The 22,355-nt window shown below is 42.3% G+C and overlaps 1 protein-coding gene across 28 annotated transcripts in view; it reads right to left on the bottom strand.

Moving 5' to 3' along the window:
- Positions 1–22,355, bottom strand: part of RBFOX1 (RNA binding fox-1 homolog 1) — a 1,472,193-nt gene that overhangs the window by 15,531 nt on the left and 1,434,307 nt on the right. For 4 of the 28 annotated variants that reach the window (XM_053365868.1, XM_053365873.1, XM_053365875.1 and 1 more), the window contains one exon: positions 13,004–13,056. The exons of the other annotated variants lie outside the window; for them this stretch is intronic. In XM_053365868.1, the coding sequence (XP_053221843.1) occupies positions 13,004–13,056 (53 nt within the window). The remainder of the gene's footprint in view (positions 1–13,003; positions 13,057–22,355) is intronic. 28 annotated transcript variants of the gene reach the window in all.

The raw sequence follows: 22,355 nt of genomic DNA on the forward strand, positions 1-22,355 counted from the left end.
AGTGACCAACTAAGATTCTTATTGGTATGAGCTTTCGTGTGCATACACATTTCTGTATCTGAAGAAGTGTGCATGCACACAAAAGCTCATACCAATAACAAACTTAGTTGGTCTCTAAGGTCCTGCTGGAAGGAATTTTTTTATTTTGTTTCGACTATGGCAGACCAACAAAGCTACCCTACCTGTAACTAGCATATAACAGAGTTCTGCTCAGAGATCTGCATTGGCTGCCAATTTATTACTGGGCCAGACTCAAGCTGTTATTAATATGTAAGGTCCTTAACCACTTGGGGCCAGTTTACTTACCCCATATATAACCACTCTGATCTGTGGAACTGGGACTTTTACAGGCACTACAAAATGTTCATGCTGCACTTGGAAGTAACTGATCTAGTGTGGCAGCTGCTACAATCTGGAACTCCCTGCCTATTGACATTAGGCAGGCACTTTCCCTGTATCTTAAAAACCATTTCTGCTGAGGCTAGCATATCCATGCATGTAAAGCTGACATGTATTTTAATCAGTACTTTTAGAGTTCTAGCCATAGTTAGTTCTATTCAGAGCAGACCCATAGAAATAAATGAATATGACTGACCAAGCTTTATTAAAGTCAGTGGATCAACTCTGAGTTACAAGTTAGCCAAATAGAACCATAATAATAATAATAATAATAATAATAATAATAATAATAATAATTTATTATTTCTACCCCGCCCATCTGGCGGGGTTCCCCAGCCACTCAGGGCGGCTTCCAACAAAAGATTAAAAATACATTAAAACATTAGTCATTAAAAACTTCCCTAAACAGGGTGCCTTCAGATGTCTTCTAAAAGTCAGAGAGTTGTTTATTTCCTTGACATTTGAAGGGAGGGTGTTCCACAGGGCGGGTGCCACTACCGAGAAGGCCCTCTGCCTGGTTCCCTGTAGCTTCACTTCTCACAGTGAGGGAACCGCCAGAAGGCCCTTGGCACTGGATCTCAATGTCCGGGTTGAACGATGGTGGAGACACTCCTTCAGGTATACTGGGCTGAGGCCGTTTAGGGCTTTAAAGGTCAGCACCCACACTTTGAATTGTGCTTGGAAACGTACTGGGAGCCAATGAAGGTCTTTCAACCCTTAGCTTATAATGTATACTTTTGTCATTTTTTTTCCATTTCCCCTTTTCATAAGCTTCCTTTTAACATTTGTTTTCTACTGATGATTTCTAACATTTATTCTTTGCAAACTGCTTAGAGGCTTTATTTACAGTAAAATGGTGTGCAAATATTGTTGAATAATTAGGTAAAATAAACTGCATGGCTCTGCCTTTGCTGCTACTGTACTCTACCACAAACTTGTCCAGCTAAGCAGCCACTATCTTGGTGTTGGGAGGACTCTGCCCCATCCACACACCCTATTACTGGAGAGCTCATTGCCACTACAAGGTCCTCTTTGATCTAAAGCGTTACATAACTATGCCAAGTAAATAAAAATCTGAACATCAGTTGAATAGGATTCCTAGGCAGATCTACATTCATGGGTTTTAACATTAAGGAAGGGTTAAGGAATGGTTTTCATAATGTACCATACTTTTCCGTGTATAAGACAAGGGTTTTTTACTCTAAAATAATGTAATGTAAAAAATAGTGGGTCATCTTATACATGGATACTGCAGAGCAGGGATGGTCGATTATATAATAATAATAATAATTTATTATTTATACCCCGCCCATCTGGCTGAGTTTCCCCAACCACTCTGGGCAGCTTCCAATCCAATGTTAAAAACAATACAGCATTAAATATTAAAAACTTCCCTAAACAGGGTTGCCTTCAGATGTCTTTTAAAGATGATAGCTTATCTTGGTTGCAGCTGCAAGCAGGAGTTTGTGGTGATTGGGTGGGTGATTGGTGGCTGCGGCAAGGGCTGCTGTGGATTGGCTACCGCTGCGGCAGCTGGGTTTGTGATTGCTGGCAGATCGCTGGGTGTGTGATTGCTGGTTGCATCAGTGATGCATGCGATTGTCAGTGTTTATTAGTCATGTGAGTGATATTAGGCATAGGCATTCCCCCCCCAAAAAAGCTCAAGAACTCTGGGAAATCCTCCCCCAAAAAAGCTCTGGGCCATCTCCCCCCATTTTCTTAAATTGGAGTCCCCCAAAATAGGGGTAGTCTTATACACGGGGGCGTGTTATACATGGAAAAATACGGTACTTGGACACATGATGTCCTACTTTTAACGTTCATAATGTTGACACCAGAGGGCGTTGCGGAGCAACCAGCAGTAGGGAGACAGTATTTTGATGGAAAAAAACAAAGGTAAGCAGCACTTTAATTTACAAGTATTCCCTGTGCTATTTTAGAAGGATGTATCTTAATATCGTTCTAATAACATTAAACAGGTCAGTGTAGATCCAGCCTTAATCTTCCTCGAAAAGTTCAAAGTTTTCGAAATTCCTCCACCAAAGGCATCTCTCACTCATTTGGTGAATTGGTCCACCAAATGCATCTATCAGACCCCTGATTATATATTTGAACTAGTACATGTTGTAGTGAGGTGCCATTCATGCACAGTCTTCTTAGGGGTTTTCTCTGATGCCCATGCAACTTGACAAACCTGAAGCTCTAGTGAATATAGAGCAAAACGTGTTATCTGGTTTTACATTTCCAGTCGTTCCCCATCCCCACCCTAATATATTCACCTATTTTCTATGCCTTGCATCATTTATGAACAAAAACATGTTATAGACCTGGACAATAACTTGTTGGTCCCACCCATACCCAACCCCTCATAACAATCCTGACATCTTGGCTGCAGGTAGGGAAGGACAAATTTGTCAGGTTCAGTTCCTCTCAGTTTCGACTCTCCCAACCCCAATCTTACATCCAGTTTTGTACATTCCAGGGGGGTTACTGAGACTGTTATGAGATGCTCAGCTGCTCCAGGCTGTAGCTTTGCTAAGCAATCAGCAATTCAGGTGTTGTTTTATAAATGAAGTAGTGACTAAGAATGGAAGAATGTGTTGATTTTGGTTCTCTCGGTTTCTCCTTTTCCCAATCTTAAATTCAGTTCTCTGTATTTCTACAACAATTTGCTAATTTCCTTTCTTTTTTTTAAGTCCTCATGAAAATTCTTCAGCATTTCACTCTGAATTTCTCTTCACATACACATTTGCATATGCAGATTTGACTAGAGCACACATTTCTACAAACAGTTCCTCCCAGTATAGTGCATCTTAATGTTCTTTTTACTTTGTTGTGCACACATTTGCCTAATAAATGGATTTTTGAAAACACCGGTTGGTTGGAGAACTGCATCACAAAATTCAGATTAAGTGTGAATTTTGAAGGACAGCTGTGTTTCAGTTTGCTTATTGTTTCAGAATGTGCAAATTTGATCAAGTCAGCTTTAAATGTGCCCTGAATCTAATTTCTCATTTGCTATGGCTTGGAGCAGCAACTTTGCTATTTTTTTAATTTATTTTTTAAGGAGAGTGGGGAAGAAATACCCTCACCACCTTGCAAATTGCGGGGCACCAACCCTTTTGCAGCCTGAAAGCCCCTGTTACAAGCATGGGATGGCAGTGGTTTTGATGATGTATTCAGGTTCCCTCCAAGTCTAAGGTTTTGTAGCTGTAAGATGAGAGCCTGTAGTGCAAGGAACTGCTGAAGTGGTCAAACTCTTTGATAAGTTAATGGCATTAGCCAAGCCTGCCAAGCATCCTTTATATATGGCAAAAGAACTAGTCAAGCACAGGTGTGTTACCATAAAATAACTAGCTAGTGATGTCTCTTAGGGATGCGGGTGGCGCTGTGGGTTAAACCACAGAGCCTAGGACTTGCTGATCAGAAGGTCAGCAGTTCGAATCCCCGGGACGGGATGAGCTCTCGTTGCTCAGTCCCTGCTTCTGCCCACCTAGCAGTTCGAAAGCACGTCAAAGTGCAAGTAGATAAATAGGTACCACTCCAGCGGGAAGGTAAACGGCTTTTCCATGCGCCAGAAGCGGCTTAGTCATGCTGGCCACATGACCCGGAAGCTGTACACCGGCTCCCTTGGCCAATAAAGCGAGATGAGTGCCGCAACCCCAGAGTCGGCCACGACTGGACCTAATGGTCAGGGGTCCCTTTACCTTTACCTAGTGATGCCTCTAGGAGAAGGGTGTAGGCCTCCCCCCCTCACCTAGCTGGACACCATGTTATCCTAGGGGTAGGAGAATGATAGGCTAGGGCCAAGTGGGGCGGTCTCATTTGGAGCTGGGAAGACACTCCAGACTTGCTCTATGTAGTGAAACCAAAGCTTTGAGGCGGCTTCCATGGCAGCCTAATGGGGGAACAAGATCATGTTTTCTATGTGTGTAAATAAAACCATGTATCTAAAAACACCACAATCTCCAGTGTTGGGCAGGGTCAGAGATAAAAAGTGAGCAGAGCAAACAATGTATATGTTACCTTAGTATAGTAGGATAGTTTCCACACACACTCACAGAACCCTCTTTATCTCCCATCCAGGCAAGCAAAAGGCATTATCAGAGTTCAAGGACACACTGCGGCCTTTCTAAAACACTTGATGCAGGTGCAATGTAGGGCAGAGAGAGGTGTCGCTGGGGGAGACAGGTTGTAGTCTATGCAAGGGATATGCTGTGGTAAACTCTGTAAAACATCATGTACACTAACAGCCACCTGATGTGTACCAGGACATAACATAGCTGGGGATCTCTCTGTTTTTGACACGTCAGAGCTTGAGGAACGTTGAACAGAAGGGGAATACACACACACACACACACACACACACACACACACAGTATCCAAAAACACACTGTGTGTGTGTGTGTGTGTGTGTGTGTGTGTGTGTGTGTGTGTCTGTCTATAGAATTCATATGTATGGAAGAATAAGAAGAGGAAGAACTGACAAAAGAGTATAATCCAGTAGTATGGTAACTAGTAGTAGTAGTTTTGCAGTTTGATAAGGCACAATATTGTGTGGGTTTTTCCCCCATTTCTTATTTGACTACAGTGGTACCTCGGGTTAAGTACTTAATTCGTTCCAGAGGTCCGTACTTAACCTGAAACTGTTCTTAACCTGAAGCACCACTTTAGCTAATGGGGCCTCCTGCTGCTGCCGTGCCGCCGGAGCACAATTTCTGTTCTCATTCTGAAGCAAAGTTCTTAACCTGAAGCACTATTTCTGGGTTAGCGGAGTCTGTAACCCGAAGCGTATGTAACCTGAGGTACCACTGTACTTTGTTGTATTTTTACTACACTATTAGCTAATTATTCTACTGCATTTGCTGTATCTTTATTGGTGTACACTGGGGTAGCAAATGTGGCACTTTCTAGATGTTGCTGAACTAGAACTTCCATCATGCCTCACCATTAGCCTGTAGTCACACAATTGGTGTACTGGATTCAAAGAACTGTAGAGTTGGAAAGGACCCAGAGGGTCATCTAGTCATTTTTGAGATTCGCCACCTTTGGGGAAATTTCACCTCCTTCTAAGATGAATAAAATAGTCTAGTTAACCAGGGTGAGAGCTCCATTTTGAATGCATTATAATATTCTCTCAAGATGCCATTTGGCCATGGTGGTTTGCCCAATTTTAGTCTTTTTATTGCTTTATTTACTTCCTCTTGGGATATTGGTTGATTCAAATAATTCCTGTGCTCCTATAAGAATGTTTTAAGGCATACTTGAGAGGTAAGCCCCTATAGAAGATTGTGAAGCATTCTTGGAGGAGTACAGGGAAATATAATATTCTTGGAAGATTTCGCCAATCCCCAAAGTATCATTTCATATTCATCCTTGCATGCAAGTAATCTGATTTTTAATTTTTTTGTGTTTGTTGACTGCATGAGCTAAGAGACAAGAAGCTTTGTTACCAAATTCATAATAAACACTTCTACCTCTCATTATTGCCTTATGTATGTGTTCAGTCACAAGGAGTTGTAGTTCAGAGTCAACTTTTTTTACAGCCTGACTTAAATTTTTAGATTTTTAGTTTTGTGACTCTTTCTCTAATATTTTAATTCTAGCAGTAAGAGTATTAATTTCAGATTCATAAATCTGAAATTTTCCTGCTTTGTATACATTGCTTGGCTGATTAAGTGTATTGGAAAATTCAGAGAAGTGTGGGACTTCCAGGTTAGCGCCATCGGCTAATGGCGGATTCCCTCCGAGCTCCGGAGGGAATCGGCTCCGCAGGATTTGGGTTTTGCCGCTGCGGCGACGCGGGGACCCTCAAAAATCACAGGCGGTGAAGCCTGTGAACCTGGTGACTCGGCGGGCACCATTTGCACCCCCCAACCTGCGAAGGAGCCTTTTTAAAGGCTTCGGAACGGGGGACGGGGCGAGCGGCGCGGTGCTGAGAGTCGACTGCTTCTCCTGCGGAGTGAAGCCACATGCCATGGTCGGAGAGCACTGACTTCTTTTTGTGAACAATTGGACTTCAAAAGCAACAACCCGTGAGTAGTACAGAAATTGGATATGCAAAGAAATTTTTTTTTTGAATTAGGCACGATCGGGGAAGGCGCAAACAGGAAGTCCGTCTCCCCGTCTTGTAAATAATCTAAAGCAAGGACCAGCTAACTAAGGTTGAGAGAATTTTTTCTTTTTTATTGGGTAAAAGACATTAATTTTACGATTTGGCAGTATAAGTAATTTTACTGGAGGATAAGAGCCAATTTTGGGAGCTGAAATGCCACCCCCCCGGACCCGGAAGTGATCCGCGAGAAAGCCTGTTGAAGAGGTATTGAAGAGTTTGACAGCTGTCAAATTAGCTGTCAAGACGGAAAAAGAGAACTTTGTTTCTGTTGTCTCTGCTGGTTATATTTGTTACAATTTGGTTACATTTTGTTGAAAACAAGGAAGAACTGATACAAACTAACTTGATTTTTGGATTTGAACTGGAAGGAATATTAAGTGACCAAAATCCCTCTAGAGGGGGTTTTGGGACATTACAAGAATGGCTGAAGGAGGGGAAATTCAAGCTAAATTGGACAGAGTTTTTCTTCTCTTGGGAAAGTTACAAGGCCAAATTGATGTTTTGGCTACCAATGTTGCAACTCTGGGCTTAACAGTAAACAAACTCATTGAATTTGATAAGGACTTGACTCAGGAAGTTCATGCAGCTGGACAAGAAGAGAAACTTGAGAGCTTTGAGAGTGTGGAGAAAGAGATATATGGTGTTTCTGAGGAAAAGGAAGGAGGAGATGTAATGTTGCCGATGACAAAGGAGAGCCAGAGGCCTGACATGATGGTTACAAAGGAAAATAAGTACTTGATGATGAAAATCTGGTCTGAATTGGAGAATGAAGAATGGAGAGATCTCCTTATGTGGAGATCTGAAGACCCAAGGATTACAAATTTGATTAAGGTGGAAGTTGGAGCTTTGGGGACATTTGGACTTAAAAGGAGTAAGAAACAAGATTCGGGCTCCACTTTTAAGTATGGAGATCTGGCTGGAAGAAACATGGACCCCATTGGGCCAGAGCTTCTCCAAGATCTGGTGTTTAATACTAAGGACTATCAAAAAAACCGGCAGAGAGGAATTGAGAGAGAATTAAGAGCCTCGGACGTGAGATCTCCAGGCTGATAGTAGACTAAGACTGATGGACATTTGTTGGGGATTGAAACCGGGAAAGGGGGGGGTTGGGAATCCAAAGGGTGTATAATTATAATCTGTTGTTGTTGTTTTTTTGTTATTAGTATGAAAATTGGGGAATTCGTGGAAGGGAATTTGGGTCGACTTTAGAAAAAGGTTTTAAGAATGAGCACTGATGTACAAATATTGATGTTTATAAGGTAAAATTGGTTTTTTAAAATGAATTAAATATAAAAAGGTTAAAAATTGGGGATAAGAACTTGTTGAACTAACAATTTGAATTGGAATATAAGTAGGGGAGGTGTGGGGAAGTCAGGGAAATATGTTATAGAAAAATAAGGATTGTAAACTTTATGTGTTTTTAACTTTTTTGTTTTTTGTTTTTTGATTTTTTAATGTATTAAAGTGAAAAATTTAAATAAATATCTTTTTTTAAAAAAAGAAAATTCAGAGAAGTGTGATTTTCACAAGAAGACTGCATTTCAGTTTGCACCCTGTTTCAGGAGATGTGAATTAATTAGGTTCACTTTTAAATGCAAACTGACTTCCTCCCTCAATACCTAGCTATGCATATATGTATGGAAGCTGGATATGTACAAAAGTCCCCCCCACACACAACAGCAACAACCCTCCGTGGCAGTACACACACTATAAGAACACAAAATGTGCCTTGTTCTCACTCTCTAGTATGACAATTGCTCTTTTTGGCAATGTTTGGCATTGACTTGAGAGGTGTAAATTTATAAATACATACTTGCATATTTTGTGGTTAGCACATTTGGTAGTACCCTGAATCCTGAAACTATTTCTACAGTTAACCCAAATGCAATAGATCCATTCAGAATAAAGATGGCATGCAAAATGAAAACAAATAAACAAACCCAGGATGCCTGTTTCATTAATTAGAAAGGAACAAGAAACACCCCATGCAGAGGAGGATTTTTGGGGAGGATGGAAATGGCAAAAGTCTGTTCTAGTTGTCTTGGCACCAACAACATTAGATCAGCAAAATCCCAAGCTGGGGTGAGAATAGAAGGAAAAAGGAAGGGTGGGGGAGAGTAGCCAAGTATCTCAGAGTAGGACAAAACCGATTACAAAAGGGTGACATCATGTTTTGTAAGAAGCATGTTATGTTTCAACCTTTCTCATCACTATGGAAGGAGCAGAGAACCTCAGGCCTGGAAGTTAAATGTCTCCCCAGACCACACCTCTTCCCAGCCACACCCTTTCTCCTTTGGCCACTCCCATTCTGCACACCCTCCTTGGGTGCTTTTTTCATGTCTGTGAGCTCTGAAATGTCCCTTGCTTGCCTGGATGTAGGATAGAGAGAAGGGTGCATGATTGTGTGCAGAAGCCAGCCTACTGCATGAAGGTAAAACTGATATCAACTGCTCCACTCATTTTGGCATCTGTCTCCACCTACTACTAGCATGTGGTCCCTGCAAGGTTGCCCCAAAGGGAATGTAGTATTGGATGAGGATGTGCAGAAATGGTACAGGACAAGAATATTATACCTTTAACAGTAACAGCTCTATGTGGAATTTCAGCAGGTGCTTCTCTTCCCCACTCCTGCGTGATAAGCTGCCAATATTTCTTCTACCGCACCTCTATTAGGTTTAAAGGAAGAGAAGGCCCCTCCACCCTCTGCTTAGCCTAGGGCTAAGGGTATTTACCCTTTCCAGCAGTGCTCTTCCCACTTGTGATTCCCAGCAACTGGTCTTTAGAGGCACCCTGCCTCTGATAGTGTAGACAGTACATAGCCGTTGTGGCTAGTAGCCATTGATAGCCATGATTATGCCTCTTTCTTAAAGCTGTCCAAGTTGGTGGCCATCACTACTTCATGTGGGAGCAAATTTTATCATTTAATGGATCCATTGTGCTCCTGATCAGGAAGGTAGTTCTTTTGGTAGTTTACCAAGTCTCATCTTCAGGTAACATCAAATATAATCCAGCTCCAGTCATGTAGTGTCTTCTGAGCCTTCCCAGTTCCATTAACTTCCACACCCTGGAGCCATGGAGTAAAGGGAGCACAGGCAGCTGAACAGGCTACAGTGCAGAGCATGTTCATTCTGAAACTGTACACTGGTTTAAATTAATGCTCTGCTTCCAATGTCATGATGGGATATATCCAAATAAGTTCTATTCAGAATAGATCCATCAATTCTAATTAATGAAAATCAGCCCTGTCCATTAATTTTCAATGGGTGTACACTGAGTAGAACTTACTTGGCTACAATCCTAAACTTTCACCACACTGTCTTCAGTAGTAAAGTCATAAATTCATTTCTGTATATAAGAACATAAGAAAGGTCTGGCGGCTGGATCAGGCCAGTGACCCATCTAGTTCAGCACCCTCTTCTCACAGTGGCCAACCAAATGCATGTGGAAAGCAGGACCTGAGTGCAACAGCAACTCTCCCCACCTGCAGTTTTCAGAAACTTGTATTCAAAGGCATACTTCATTCAATAGCAGAGGTAAAATGTAGCCATCAAAGCTAGCTGCTGCCAATAGCATTCTCCTTCTAATCCACTTTTAAAGTCATCCAAGTTGGTGGCCATCACTGCCTCTTGTGGGAGAGAATGCCACAGTTTTAACTATGCACTGACCACCCTGAATTTCTTTCATTGATTCACAGGGATGGGAGGGACTTAAAGGCATCTAGTCCAACCTCTTGCTCAGTTCAGGATATAGCTGCAGGCATTCCTGACAGATGGTCACACAGCCTCTGATTAGCACTTATATGCTTCAGTGAGGATAGATCCGCTGGTGTTCCTCCTCCAAACTGAGGAAGAATTTAATGGCTATCACATATGCTTGTCCAAAAAGGAACCTGGTTTGATGAAAAGGGTGCTCTACTACTCACGGGAACATAGGAAGCTAACTTAAAACAAATCAGACTGTTACTCCATCTAACTCAGTATTGTCTACGTGGACGGCAGTGACTGTCTAGGATTTCAGACAGTGAGTCTCTCCCAGCCTTGGAGATTCCAGAGATTGAACCTGAGACCTTCTGTATGCAAAACAGATGTTCTGCCACTCAGCTATGGCCCTTTCCTATCAATTGCTTCTTCTCATGAGGACAGAAGTAATACGATCTACTTCTGAACAGTCCTGTTTAGGAAGCCCCAAAGAAACATTGCAATCCCCTTCCGTGTAGTAATTCAGTATTGAAATTCAGTATTGAATTAACTGAGCGTTAATCGTAATATAGTAGAAGCACATACAAGAGGGGTGGGGTCACTTGTGACCCTGCAGATGCTGCTGGAATCCTTCACCATTGGCTAGGTTGGTGTTGCTTGGAGTCCAAGAACACCTGGAGGGCACCAGGTTTACATCACCCCCCCACTGACTTAAAACAGCAGTCCAAACTTGGATAGTGTGGTTTGGATAGGGACCCTCAACAGCATTCTTAAAACTACTGTACAAAAAAACCAAACATTTGTTCTGTTTGAGAAATTGGGAGGGCAGATAGTTCCATCAATTATCTAGGAGTAAGTTCATTGAACTACGCATGGATACGCATGTCTAGGATTGCACTGTTAATGTGTACAGTAAATACATACTTAGTTGTGCTAGGCTTGATTGGGGATGTTCCACTGTCTGAGCTGGAATGTGCTCCTACATCATGATAATGAACAATTGACGATTCACAGTAAATGACTATAGTGGAAGTATTGCAGGACCCCAGTAAACTGTACTATATTATTCCATGGTTTTACTTTTGGGGGTGTGTGTGACGCAAGCAGGGTTTTGAGCGGCTTCAGAAAGCAAAACTGTATGTTTACAATGTTTTTGTTTTATAGAGCATGGCATCATGCACAAAGCACTCTGTTCTCTACTCCTTTGTTTTCACTGTTCAGGTCCTGCTTTTTTTAAACTTCATAATTTTATGAAATTAATGCCAACTCTTTTTTTCTTTTTTTTACACAATGGAGCAGACAGATGAAGATAGCCTATTGTGCATCTGTTCAGTAGATTTGGGTGGGGGTGGGGTGGACAGATATGGCTTGTATTGCTCTAACTATTGCCTATTCCGTGTTTCATCTCTCTGCTCTGCTCCAGCAACTGACTCTATCACTTTAACCCTTCCCTTTCCAAGCAGCACAATTCTCCCTCCCCCCCACGAAAACCCCCACAAAAAACCCCACAAATAGTGGAAGGCAATCATGGTCAGGAGTTTAGCAAGGGAGAGAAGGAGCACTTAGGCTTTTCATTATAGTATAGTTCAAATCCAAATCCCTCCCAGTATTTGGATCTGGGGAAAGGGGAACTGCTCACCTGGCTACAAAATATCACTGGGTTTTCAAAGTGTGGAAGAAGTCTGGTTCTGCCAAACTGTCCATGTCCAGACATACCCTGTGGGTGCTGTTGAAGGGGATAGGTACACAATACATGCTCTTCCAGATTCTATGTAGGTGTTCTGGAACCATTAAAGTAGCTAAACCCCAAGATCAATGGAATCCCCAAGCTGCTTTGAAATCTCTCCTTAGTTTTTAAAAAGTAGCTTAAAAATAGCTTAAGTGGCTTTAAAAGAAACTGCAGCTAGTTTTAATGTGCTGCTGCTCCCAACCAATCTTGGTTAGAGAGAAGCAGTGGAGAGATTTAAAGTAGGGGTGGATTTAAAAACAAAGGTGAGAAATAGGAAGAGGAAAAAAAGGAAAGAAAGAAAACCTTCACAGGGAATGGGTATCCCCAATGACAATTTGAACTAAATCAAGTAAAAGTTAGTTGTCTCACTGAAAAACAACATAGTGGGACTTAGGCCCATTTATGCATGCACACAACCAGTGTTGTTGTGGCCAGTTCAGCTTCATGTGAAATTTTATTCTTCAAGGTTAGTCCCAAAGGTGTGTTTATGAGGTAACATGAAAGTGAGGCACCTCTGAAGGGCCTGGGATTCACTTGGGTGTGGTAGAAACACATTGGCAGAAAGACTCACATGGATGGTAGCCTTGATGAATTTTTGGTGAAGCTCCAGGTTCAATGGTTACTATACCAGCTGGGTGTGGCAGTCAGTGGGAATCCCACCAGCACAAACATGTGCAACCAGGTTTGCCTAACTGAAGTCCAGTTGGCTGCAATGGGGGTGTTGTTTTTCCCAGGATTAGACCCAGGGCCTTTAATTGTGTTTCCAACTTGGGTTCTTGCTTTTTCTCCACCTTGCACAGCTGTTTTTTTAAAAAAGAAACTTCAGAATAACTATTACTTTCCTAGATCATGTAATCGTGAAACAAAACATCAAACGTCAGCAGAATAACCTAATGTGTTTCCTACGCCAGAGCCTAGAGGCTTTGCGCTGTGACTGAGGGAAGCTATTCCAAAGATTTATCTTATGGGCTTTACTTGGCTTTCTCTAGTGATTAACTGTGTCATGTGTAAAAGGATATTGAGACTCGGATGGATGCATCAAGAAGTATCAATGATTGTTACCTGCAGAGGTGTTACAAGAAATTTCATCTGTTGCAACGAAGACGAATTGATTTCTGCAAGAGAAGATAAAATTCACAATACTGCTTGCTGACTGGGAAAGCTCCTAGCTGCCGATTGACTTTATGTTTACAGATGGGTTAAGGGGGGGGAGGTGCTTAATTTTAATGAATGCAGAGAGGTGGAGTGTTGACATATCCTGTTACTTGAGAGTTTCTAAGGGTCACAAGATTGACATGCTAGGTCCCTTTCAATGGCATAATGGTGACGCTGGAAAATGGACGATACACAAGACTAAGGCATTGGGGATGTCAGTTTTAGCATTGCAAAAGTGCTCATGCTGAATTATACTTCATACTTTCCCTTTTGTAAATGAAGCTACATTTATAGTAATGTATAAACTAAATTAAGGCAAACAATGTTGGTTATAGCACCCTTTTCTTCCTTCTTATTGTTGTTCTTATTGGGGTGGGGTGGGATAATCTAGTAAAACTAACAGCACTGAAAGTAGAAACCTGGGACATTTTGGACCACAATTCATACCACACAGCTCCAATGTCAGTATGAAAATAATGGTTTCAGTATCCCACCCACCAAAAACATTTATGACATAATACATGATTCTAATACACCAGATGTAGTGCATCTTTGGCCCTCCAGATGTTGTGAAACTACAGCTATTATCAGTCCTAAAAGCATAATCAATGGCCAGGGATGGGAGTTGTAGTTCATCAACATCTGGAGGGCCAGAAGTTCCCATCACGTGCAATACATCATTTCAGCACTGATATAAATTAGTCACAACAGAATACTAAGTGACCCAAAACCTTCGCCTGCCCAGATCTTTTGATCTACTTTCTTAAAGTGTGTTGCAAAGAAGGGGACAGAGCTAAGAACATTTTAACTGCTTTGAATAAGGAAATAATGAAAATAATAATAAAAAGGGAAGACCACATATCCATAATCTGGCTCAAACCATCATGCCTCATTTACTCATGCAATCATTCCATTGGAAGGCTAGCAGAAGTAAAGTGTGTAAATCAAGGGCACACTCAACACACCATGCACGACAGCCTAGGGATACTGTGCAAGCACCATTGGAATGAACAGCGGTTGCTCAGCCACAGCGCTAAGGAGACACCACAGTGCCAGTAATCACACATAAGATTGGTCCTAAACCCACTGCAACATAGAAGCCGGTCTCATGCTCCATAAAAGCAATTAAAGAAAAAGGCAGGTGAGATGCTACCTGGGTGGTTAAGCGCCTGTCACAGATATCCTCAATCCAGTTAAGCCAAAGTACTCCAATTCTTTTTAGCTAATTGTAATGCACCCCCCCAAGCCAGTTACCCCCAATCTTATTAAAATTGGTGGGATTACTCTGATCATGGACTGCAACTTAGGGCTTTGTGTGCTGTGGGAAAAGGACTGGAATATACCCAAATTATTACTATGGAACAGGAAAGAGATGGCAGTTGACCATGCTATGCCAAGACCAGTCCATGTTTGCATACACTGTATCAGGCTCTGTGTAGTACAGGCATGCATGGGCAAGTTTGGGACCACAATTCATGCCACACAGCACCATAGGAATAAATGCTATTTAAGCTATGGATGATTTTGGACAACAGTAAGAGGATGGCATGTTAACTGTTGACAGGTACAAGCTGGGTTGAAGCTTGTGCTTATTTATTTATTTAACATTATCAGAGGCAGCATGCGTGATGAAATTTGCAAAGTGGCAGGGTTTATCATGTGTGAATTGAAGAGGAGCTATACTTGTAAGCAACCTCTCATGGTCACATGAATCCAAGTACTTCAGCTTAATGAACTGATGGGTTGAAAACTGGAACCAGAAAACTGCTTGGCATGACCCTGGGACCTTGCAGTGCATTAAAGAGGACTTGGATGGTTGTGAACTGTCAATATCCCTTCCAGCCAGAGGGCAAAGGCCTACCACTATCCGTAGAATATGAGTCCTTTGCAGTACCTCCCCACCCCACCTCAGCCTCACAGAAGTCAAAGACTGCAAAATCAGACGAAGGCCTTTTGATAAGACAGACAGCTCCTCTAGAGAGGTGGAGTCAACCACAGTGCAGGTCTTGTTAGTCTACATAAAGCTTCAGTTTTCTTTAGCTCCCTGCTGGGACAACATCTTCCTACTGTTACTTCAGTGAGACAGAGCAGCCTTCAGATGGGCTCACTTGCACAGCTTCTAACTGGACTTTCCCTGCATTGATCTTCCTTTGCCTGCCATGTCCTGATTTTTCTGACTTTGACTGGACATTACCCATTTGATCTGCCCTTTCCTATTATAACGTTACTTCTCTGGATGCTGCCTACTTCTTCCTTGAGCCTCAAGCACCCAAGGAACAGGACGCCATATGAGTCGTATGTTGGCATATGTTTACCTTAGTGCCACAAAATTTCTATCCCACTCCCCATATTGTTGGGTCCATTTAGAGTGTATCTAAGTACTTGTTGATCACAGTCAACACACATTATTTAAGAATTTGATTGATTGGTGTAAAATTTATATAAGGTGAAAATCAAATCCAGGTATCCAAGGATCCCTGGCATTTTGTTCTGGGCTGATAAACATGCAAGAAAGCTTTTGGCGAGCGGCAAATCCCAAACTTGTTATAGCTGGCCATGTGTCAAAGTAGTCATAGAGACACTTTATCACACATACCCAGGCAGCTGTTTTGTACTTGACAAGGTGTGTGGGAAATATTGCACAGCAAGCAATAATCTGGAAAAGTGATGGAGAACTCCCTCAAACTGTCTTGTCTTATAGCAAGTAGTATTGTGCTTTGGATTATCAAATGTGTTATTCTGTATGGTTGAGATGGACAGAATCGTTCTGTTTCCATCCAGAAAATGTTTGTTGTAGGTCTTGTCAGCTTACAAAAGGCTTTAGTTCCATTTAGCTCCCTTCTGGGATAACATCTTCCTACAGTTACATGAGAAGGAAGGGCAGTAAACCAGGCTCACTTGGAGCTATCCAAGGTCCTGTAGACCATGGTGCTGATAACACCAAGGTTGCAGGTTCAATGCCTGTATGGACCAGCTTCATATTCCTGCATTGCAGGGGTTGGACTAGATGATCCTCAGGGTCCCTTCCAACTCTACAGTTCTGTGATTCTGTGATTCTGTGATTCCTATTTAAATGACAACTTCTAACTGGACTTTCTCTGTCTTGATCCTCTGTTGCCTGCTGTATTGTAGGCTTTACAAAAGACACAGGCAAAGATTTATATAAAACCCATTTCTAGAGATGTAACTGTGTTAAGCCACATCCACAGTTTATCTTTACAGCACTATTATACTACTTTAAAAGTGATGGCTTTTCACTGAATGTTCACTCCATCTCCCTCTTTTAGAATGCACCTTCTGGAAGGGGACCATCTTCTGGAACTGGGATGGGGAACCTCAGGCCCAGGCCCCAGATGCAGCCCCCCAGGCCTCTCATCTGGCCCTTGGAACTCTCTCCAGGCCACAACTTTCACTGGCCCTTCTTCACACCTGAAATATTTTTGTATGCCTGGAATATGTCATTGAGCCCTGGTAGTCTCTTCCTTGCCTGGATGCAGGATAGAGAGTGGTAGGCAAGTGTATGTAGAAACTAGCCTCCTGTAGAAAGGTAAAAAATTGCCTGTGCTACTCTACCCACTTTGCCTCTGTCCCCACCCCAAACTGACATATGCATCACAGAAGACTGCCCAGAACCCTATGTGGAAAACAAATGCAAGCTCTAGAAGTGCTAGTTCTGCTGTCAAATCTATTCTAGATTCAGGTAGGTAGCTGTGTTGGTCTGATGCAGTCGAAATAAATATTTTTAAAAATTTAAAAAATTGTCCAGTATCACCTTAGAGACCAACTAAGTTTGTTTTTGGTATCTTGGTATCAGATATCTGTGTATCTGAAGAAGTGTGCATGCACACGAAAGCTTAAACAAAGAACAAACTTAGTTGGTCTTGAAGGTGCTACTCGACTCTATCTATCTAGAGTGCATTATGTTCCAGAAGGAATCCTGGAAGTTCTGGAGATATCTGCAACACAATGGGCCTTGGTTGGCCTGCCCATTAGACCAATCTGATCCACATTGGCACAGGAAGCTTTTGTGTATCTCCACAGAAGTAGATAGTCTCATGGCAACTACTGAAATCAGGACAGAGTCGCAAAGAATTCTGTTGAGATCTCAGTCCATTCCAGCATAGGTAAAGCCACAGATGAACCACTAAATTCCACTGGTGTATGTCCACCTTCTATATAACTTGGAAGAGTGAACAAGTGGTGAGGGCAGCAGCTCATAAGAAGCCTATTTGTAGGTGTGGGTCCTCAAGGAAGAGAGAGGGCTGCATGCACTACGCTTGCGAGAGGATTCTGATTTGCTCCAGATTTAGGAGCACAGGTGTGGGTTTTAGTCAGCAGAATCTACATACCAATACACGTATTGGTCTAACAACACAACTGGCCCACTTACGACCTGATCCACTAAGAACTTCCTTTCCCCCCTTTTTAAAACAAAACAAAAACATTTTACAGCTTCTTAGAGCAGCCAGTAATTTCACTGTGTCAATGTGGTAAAAATCTCTTCTAAAATGTTCCCAGCACAAACCATACATCATAACCTGTTGTCCCTTCCTGGGGAATGGTAGAGAGAAAGGTCAACTGGAACATTAGCTTATGTTCTTCTATATTGTAATTTTCATTGGGATATCAGACCCCAAATTATCTCCCTAGTAGTCTCTTTACACTTGGGAAACTCAAGTTGAATTTTGTGTGTCAAGTTTAATGGCAGATCCTAACCACGAGGTTACAGGAACTATGACCATGTCCCTCACTTTGGCCATCAAAACTAGGACACAATTGTTAAAGGGAGGATGAGTTCTAAGTCAAAATTGTCCATATTTTAAAGTTGCTTATGATCATGGATTGTCTCATATTCTTCTTTTATTTTTTTAAGTACAATCAGCATGCATGTATATTGTTTCTCTGATGGGCTTGCTTCAATAGCCCTCTACTGTATCAGATGTTTATGGCCTGTAGTCCAAATTAGCTAACTATTGTACCAGGGAAAAGATGGCTGCTACTACCATGTACCTACAAGGGTAGTCATCTTTCTTCTGTACAATGTCCCTGGTAGCATTCCAATGACATGGTAGTTACCACCTGCTCCAAGCAGTTGTAAAATGATTAAATAGAAAAAAGGCAGTCCTTGGACCAATTCCTAAATATATGTTTTTTGTTTCAGCAGACCTGATGGGATTTCTTAGGATTCATTTAAAAATAAATGAACACCACAAAAAAGGACAAGGGGTGGATATGGGAAGATGCATCCATCCCTAGAGCAAGCCGAAACTGGCTCTGTGCTTTGATTTGTTTGTTTAAAAAAAGGAAAATGAATGCATAAAAATATCATTTAAGTTCATATTGCAAATTCAGAATAACTAAAGGCCTTTAGAAACAACAACTAGGTTAAAATAGTTTGTAAAAAGAAAAAGGTGCTGGTCAAGTACCGAAGGCCTGATAGGCCCCACACAACTCCTGGAACCAGACCTCTTACCAATGACTAAAACCAAGCTAAAACCTGATGAGCAGGTTGTAACAAAACAAAAAAAGCCTGGTGTGAAAAAAACATACATCTCAGTGAAATCACAGCCCTAACACGTTGTCTTGTCGTCGTCCCCCCATCATTTTGTGTGTTGACTTAAACCTGAGGACAGAAACTGTCGTGCTTGTAAGTGATCTGAAAGTTGCTCTGGGAGCTTTTTGTGGCTGCAGAGCAAGGTAAAAATTATTTAAATAACAGGTAAAGGCACCACAGGCCTAGGGACTAAATGGAACCCTCCAATCATCTCCACCTAGCCCTAGGTGGCAGACCTTGGTGCCCCCACTTCTTGCCTTCCATTCTACATAATAGTTGCGGTGCCCCTGGGGGTCTGGTGCCCAGTGAAACTGAACTGGTTGTATTCTCCTAAATCTGTGTCTGTCACCAGCCCTGCTTCACACCCCCATTGAATGTATTTCCCTGGATAGAATGTGTCCTTGAATGCCCTGATCCCCCTCTGGATTGAGGATACAGAGGGGTGTGTGAGTATGTATAAATAAGCCTACTGTACAAATTGCATATGTTGCTCCACCTACTTTGGTCTCTGGTCCCACCCACCACTGGCATGTGGTGCCCAGAAGGCGATTTGGCCCTAGGGCCAAAAAACAAAACCCACAACCCAGTAGGCCAATCCTGCATAGCCTGTATCCCAACAAATCAAAGGCTTAACACCAAGGTCATGTATTATGCCTTTCCAGATACCTGAAAAGACCTCAACACCTTTTTGTGTGTGGAGTCCTACACAGGTGTCAGGGACGCGGGTGGTGCTGTGGGTTAAACCACAGAGCCTAGGACTTGCCGATCAGAAGGTTGGTGGTTCGAATCCCTGTGACGGGGTGAGCTCCTGTTGCTCGGTCCCAGCTCCTGCCAACCTAGCAGTTCAAAAGCACGTCAAAGTGCAAGTAGATAAATAGGTACTGCTCTGCTGGGAAGGTAAACGGTGTTTCCGTGCGCTGCTCTGGTTCACCAGAAGCGGCTTAGTCATGCTGGCCACATGACCTGGAAGCTGTACGCCGGCTCCCTCAGCCAATAAAGCGAGATGAGCACCGCAACCCCAGAGTCAGGGGTCCCTTTACCTTTACCCAGGTGTCACAGTCAAGAAGTGCATCCTGCTCCTGGTGGGTTGACATACATGGGAAATATGCTGTATTTTGTAAGCCACACACCTGGCTGGCTGTTATTAATGTTAATTTATCATACTGATCAGGAGTATGTGACCTTCTGAATATGGCTGGACTACAAGTCTCATAATCTCTATTTTCAAGCTAGCTGGGGCTGATGGGAGTTGAAGGCCTACAACATCCCCATCTTTGCTTTTGACCTAGAAAATGGTCTGGAGGTATGAATGGTCCAATAAGGCAAATAGGGCATTGCCCCACCAACTTCAACCTGCCTTCAGCCAGCCCCCACCTGCCTTCCAACTTGTAACCAGTCCAAGGGGTGGCACTGCCTGGTAACTTCCTCTTCCTCTTTCTCACTGTTTCCCCTTGTAGAATGCATCAGGGAGGAGGAAGATGGGGACAGATCTAGAATTAGTTGTCTCTGCCTGTCATTGGCTCTGGTGCCACCTACTGTTTGGGCTCCCAGACTTCCACCCCACCAGTCCCATTGGGTATCAGCCACCACTGTGCATGTGTATGTAATGTATAGATTCAGTTTCCCCTTCTTTGCATGGATATTTTATTGCACAGGCCTTAAATAAACAATTAAATTGCTTGATACATATATAGATGGAGGGGGAAACTGAATGCTGTCTGCCACTTCAGAAGATACACCTGCTCTTCATGCTAGGTGTTCTCTCCTGCCTTTCAATACTTGTCTTATAGAATATCTTATCTTGTGTATACAGGATGGTTGGGGTGTCTACAGCCACCTGATAACACGCTGCTGAGCATTCATCACAAAGAGTGCTATGTAGGGAGAGAATTCCATGTCAAAAGTTCACGTCTATAGGACATGTGGACACGCAAACAATCCTGCTGTTGGCTGTACACCCAAGGTAACGGGTATTCAAAATCCCGGCAACATAACTTTAACAACTGCCTGAATATATATAGGAAATAGCTTTGGGTGTGTGTGTGTGTGTGTTTACAAACATAAAGTGCAATAAAGTGCAATGCAGAAAATATATATCTACCTTTTCCCAACTTTGCCTTCCATAAAGTATTTAGGCTTGCAGAACCAACTCTCTCATTTATTTTTTTTACCAAATCTGAATGCAAGAAACAGTGTCTGTTTTATGCAAATGCTGATTTGGCATCCCCTTCTTGATAGCCATTCTGGGTCTATAAGAATAATGCATGATGTACATTCCCTGTGAGTAATTCTGTTGAATTAACTTATGTTTTGTCGCCTGAAACATTCCATTTCTTTATTACTGCAAATTCCAGTTGCATTAGTGTCTGGCTTAGTAGGATTATCTGCAATAATTGATGGAGAACTGCTTCAGTGTATTTCTTTTTCTTTTTCTTTTCTTTTTTAAAAGACCTTCCTAGTCTCTCTTTTCCAAATCCTTCATCTCAATATCAAGGCTATTAAATAGTGCCATAGCTATTTGCAACTTGGGTTTTACGTATATGGCTGGGGAAAGGAGGCTAGCTTTCTGTTATCTACTTTATTTATCTCTACGTTCGCAGTCACTCTAAGATCAAAGCTCTATGAGCAGCTGTGCTGCATTTGCCATGTAGAGACAGAACCAGCACCTTTCCTGATATGTCCTAAACGAGTACCCTGTGTTGCAGGTTTTACAAAATAGAGACTGAGATTTATCAGATGTAGCTGTGTCTGTTGCAGAGTAAACAAAGAAGTCTTGTGACACCCTTAAAACTAACAAATGTGTGACAGCTCAAGAGTTTGTGGTCTGTAGTTGACTTCATTGGATGCATGTAATGTAATCAGGGCCGTCTTTAGCATATGCACCGCTGGGGTGCAAAGATCCCCAAATTTAGTTAATTTCGTGTGCATGGCACCATTGAGAATGACAAGCGCCGTCATTGAGTCTGACAAGCGCCGCCACTGGTGTGGTGCGTCTTTGGTAAATGAGTGCACAAAGTCGAAAGTCCTTTAGTGAAACAGTAGGTATACATTTCGGTAATGCCTAGGTATATATGTATTTTGTTTTTCTAGCTTGATCAAAATTATTTATTATTTTGTAACAGGTAGATAGAATTTGTCACCCAGGTGCCCCACGCCCCTTGCACCCATGGTTAAAGATGCCCTGGATGTAATGTAATATGTGCTTGCCCACTGAGGATTGCTCTTTATGACACACCTGGGTAGGGTGTGTCAAACTAATTTGTAGTTGGTTGTAGTGGGGTTTGCCAGCCATTTATGGCATTCTGTACAGGTGGGTAAGTAAGTGGGAGGGAATAATAGAAGATAAACTGATGTATTATTGGGTTGAGGACATCCTTCAGGGATTAGCCTGTTGTTGTTGTTGTTATTATGCCTGGTGGGGTTTGGGAGACTGCCCTTTTGGACCTGACATGCACATAGCGGGGGCAGAGTGCATTTCCCAGGTTCATACCTAAGGCTCACCTAGCAAGGAGAGTGTTGTTTCATCCCATCCTTAGCAGGGAAGCTGCAATGTGTGGCTGTATTACATGCCCAAATGACTGGATGGATATTACCCTACCAGAGTTGGAAAACATTTACCTTGCCCATACTTATTTTAATCCGGTTATTTGGTTTAGTGTTGGTGGGCAGTTCCTCCAACTGCTTATATGTATATAAATATAACCT

This window comes from Podarcis raffonei, chromosome 14 (assembly GCF_027172205.1).
Source record: "Podarcis raffonei isolate rPodRaf1 chromosome 14, rPodRaf1.pri, whole genome shotgun sequence".
NCBI classification, from domain to species: Eukaryota; Metazoa; Chordata; class Lepidosauria; order Squamata; family Lacertidae; genus Podarcis; species Podarcis raffonei.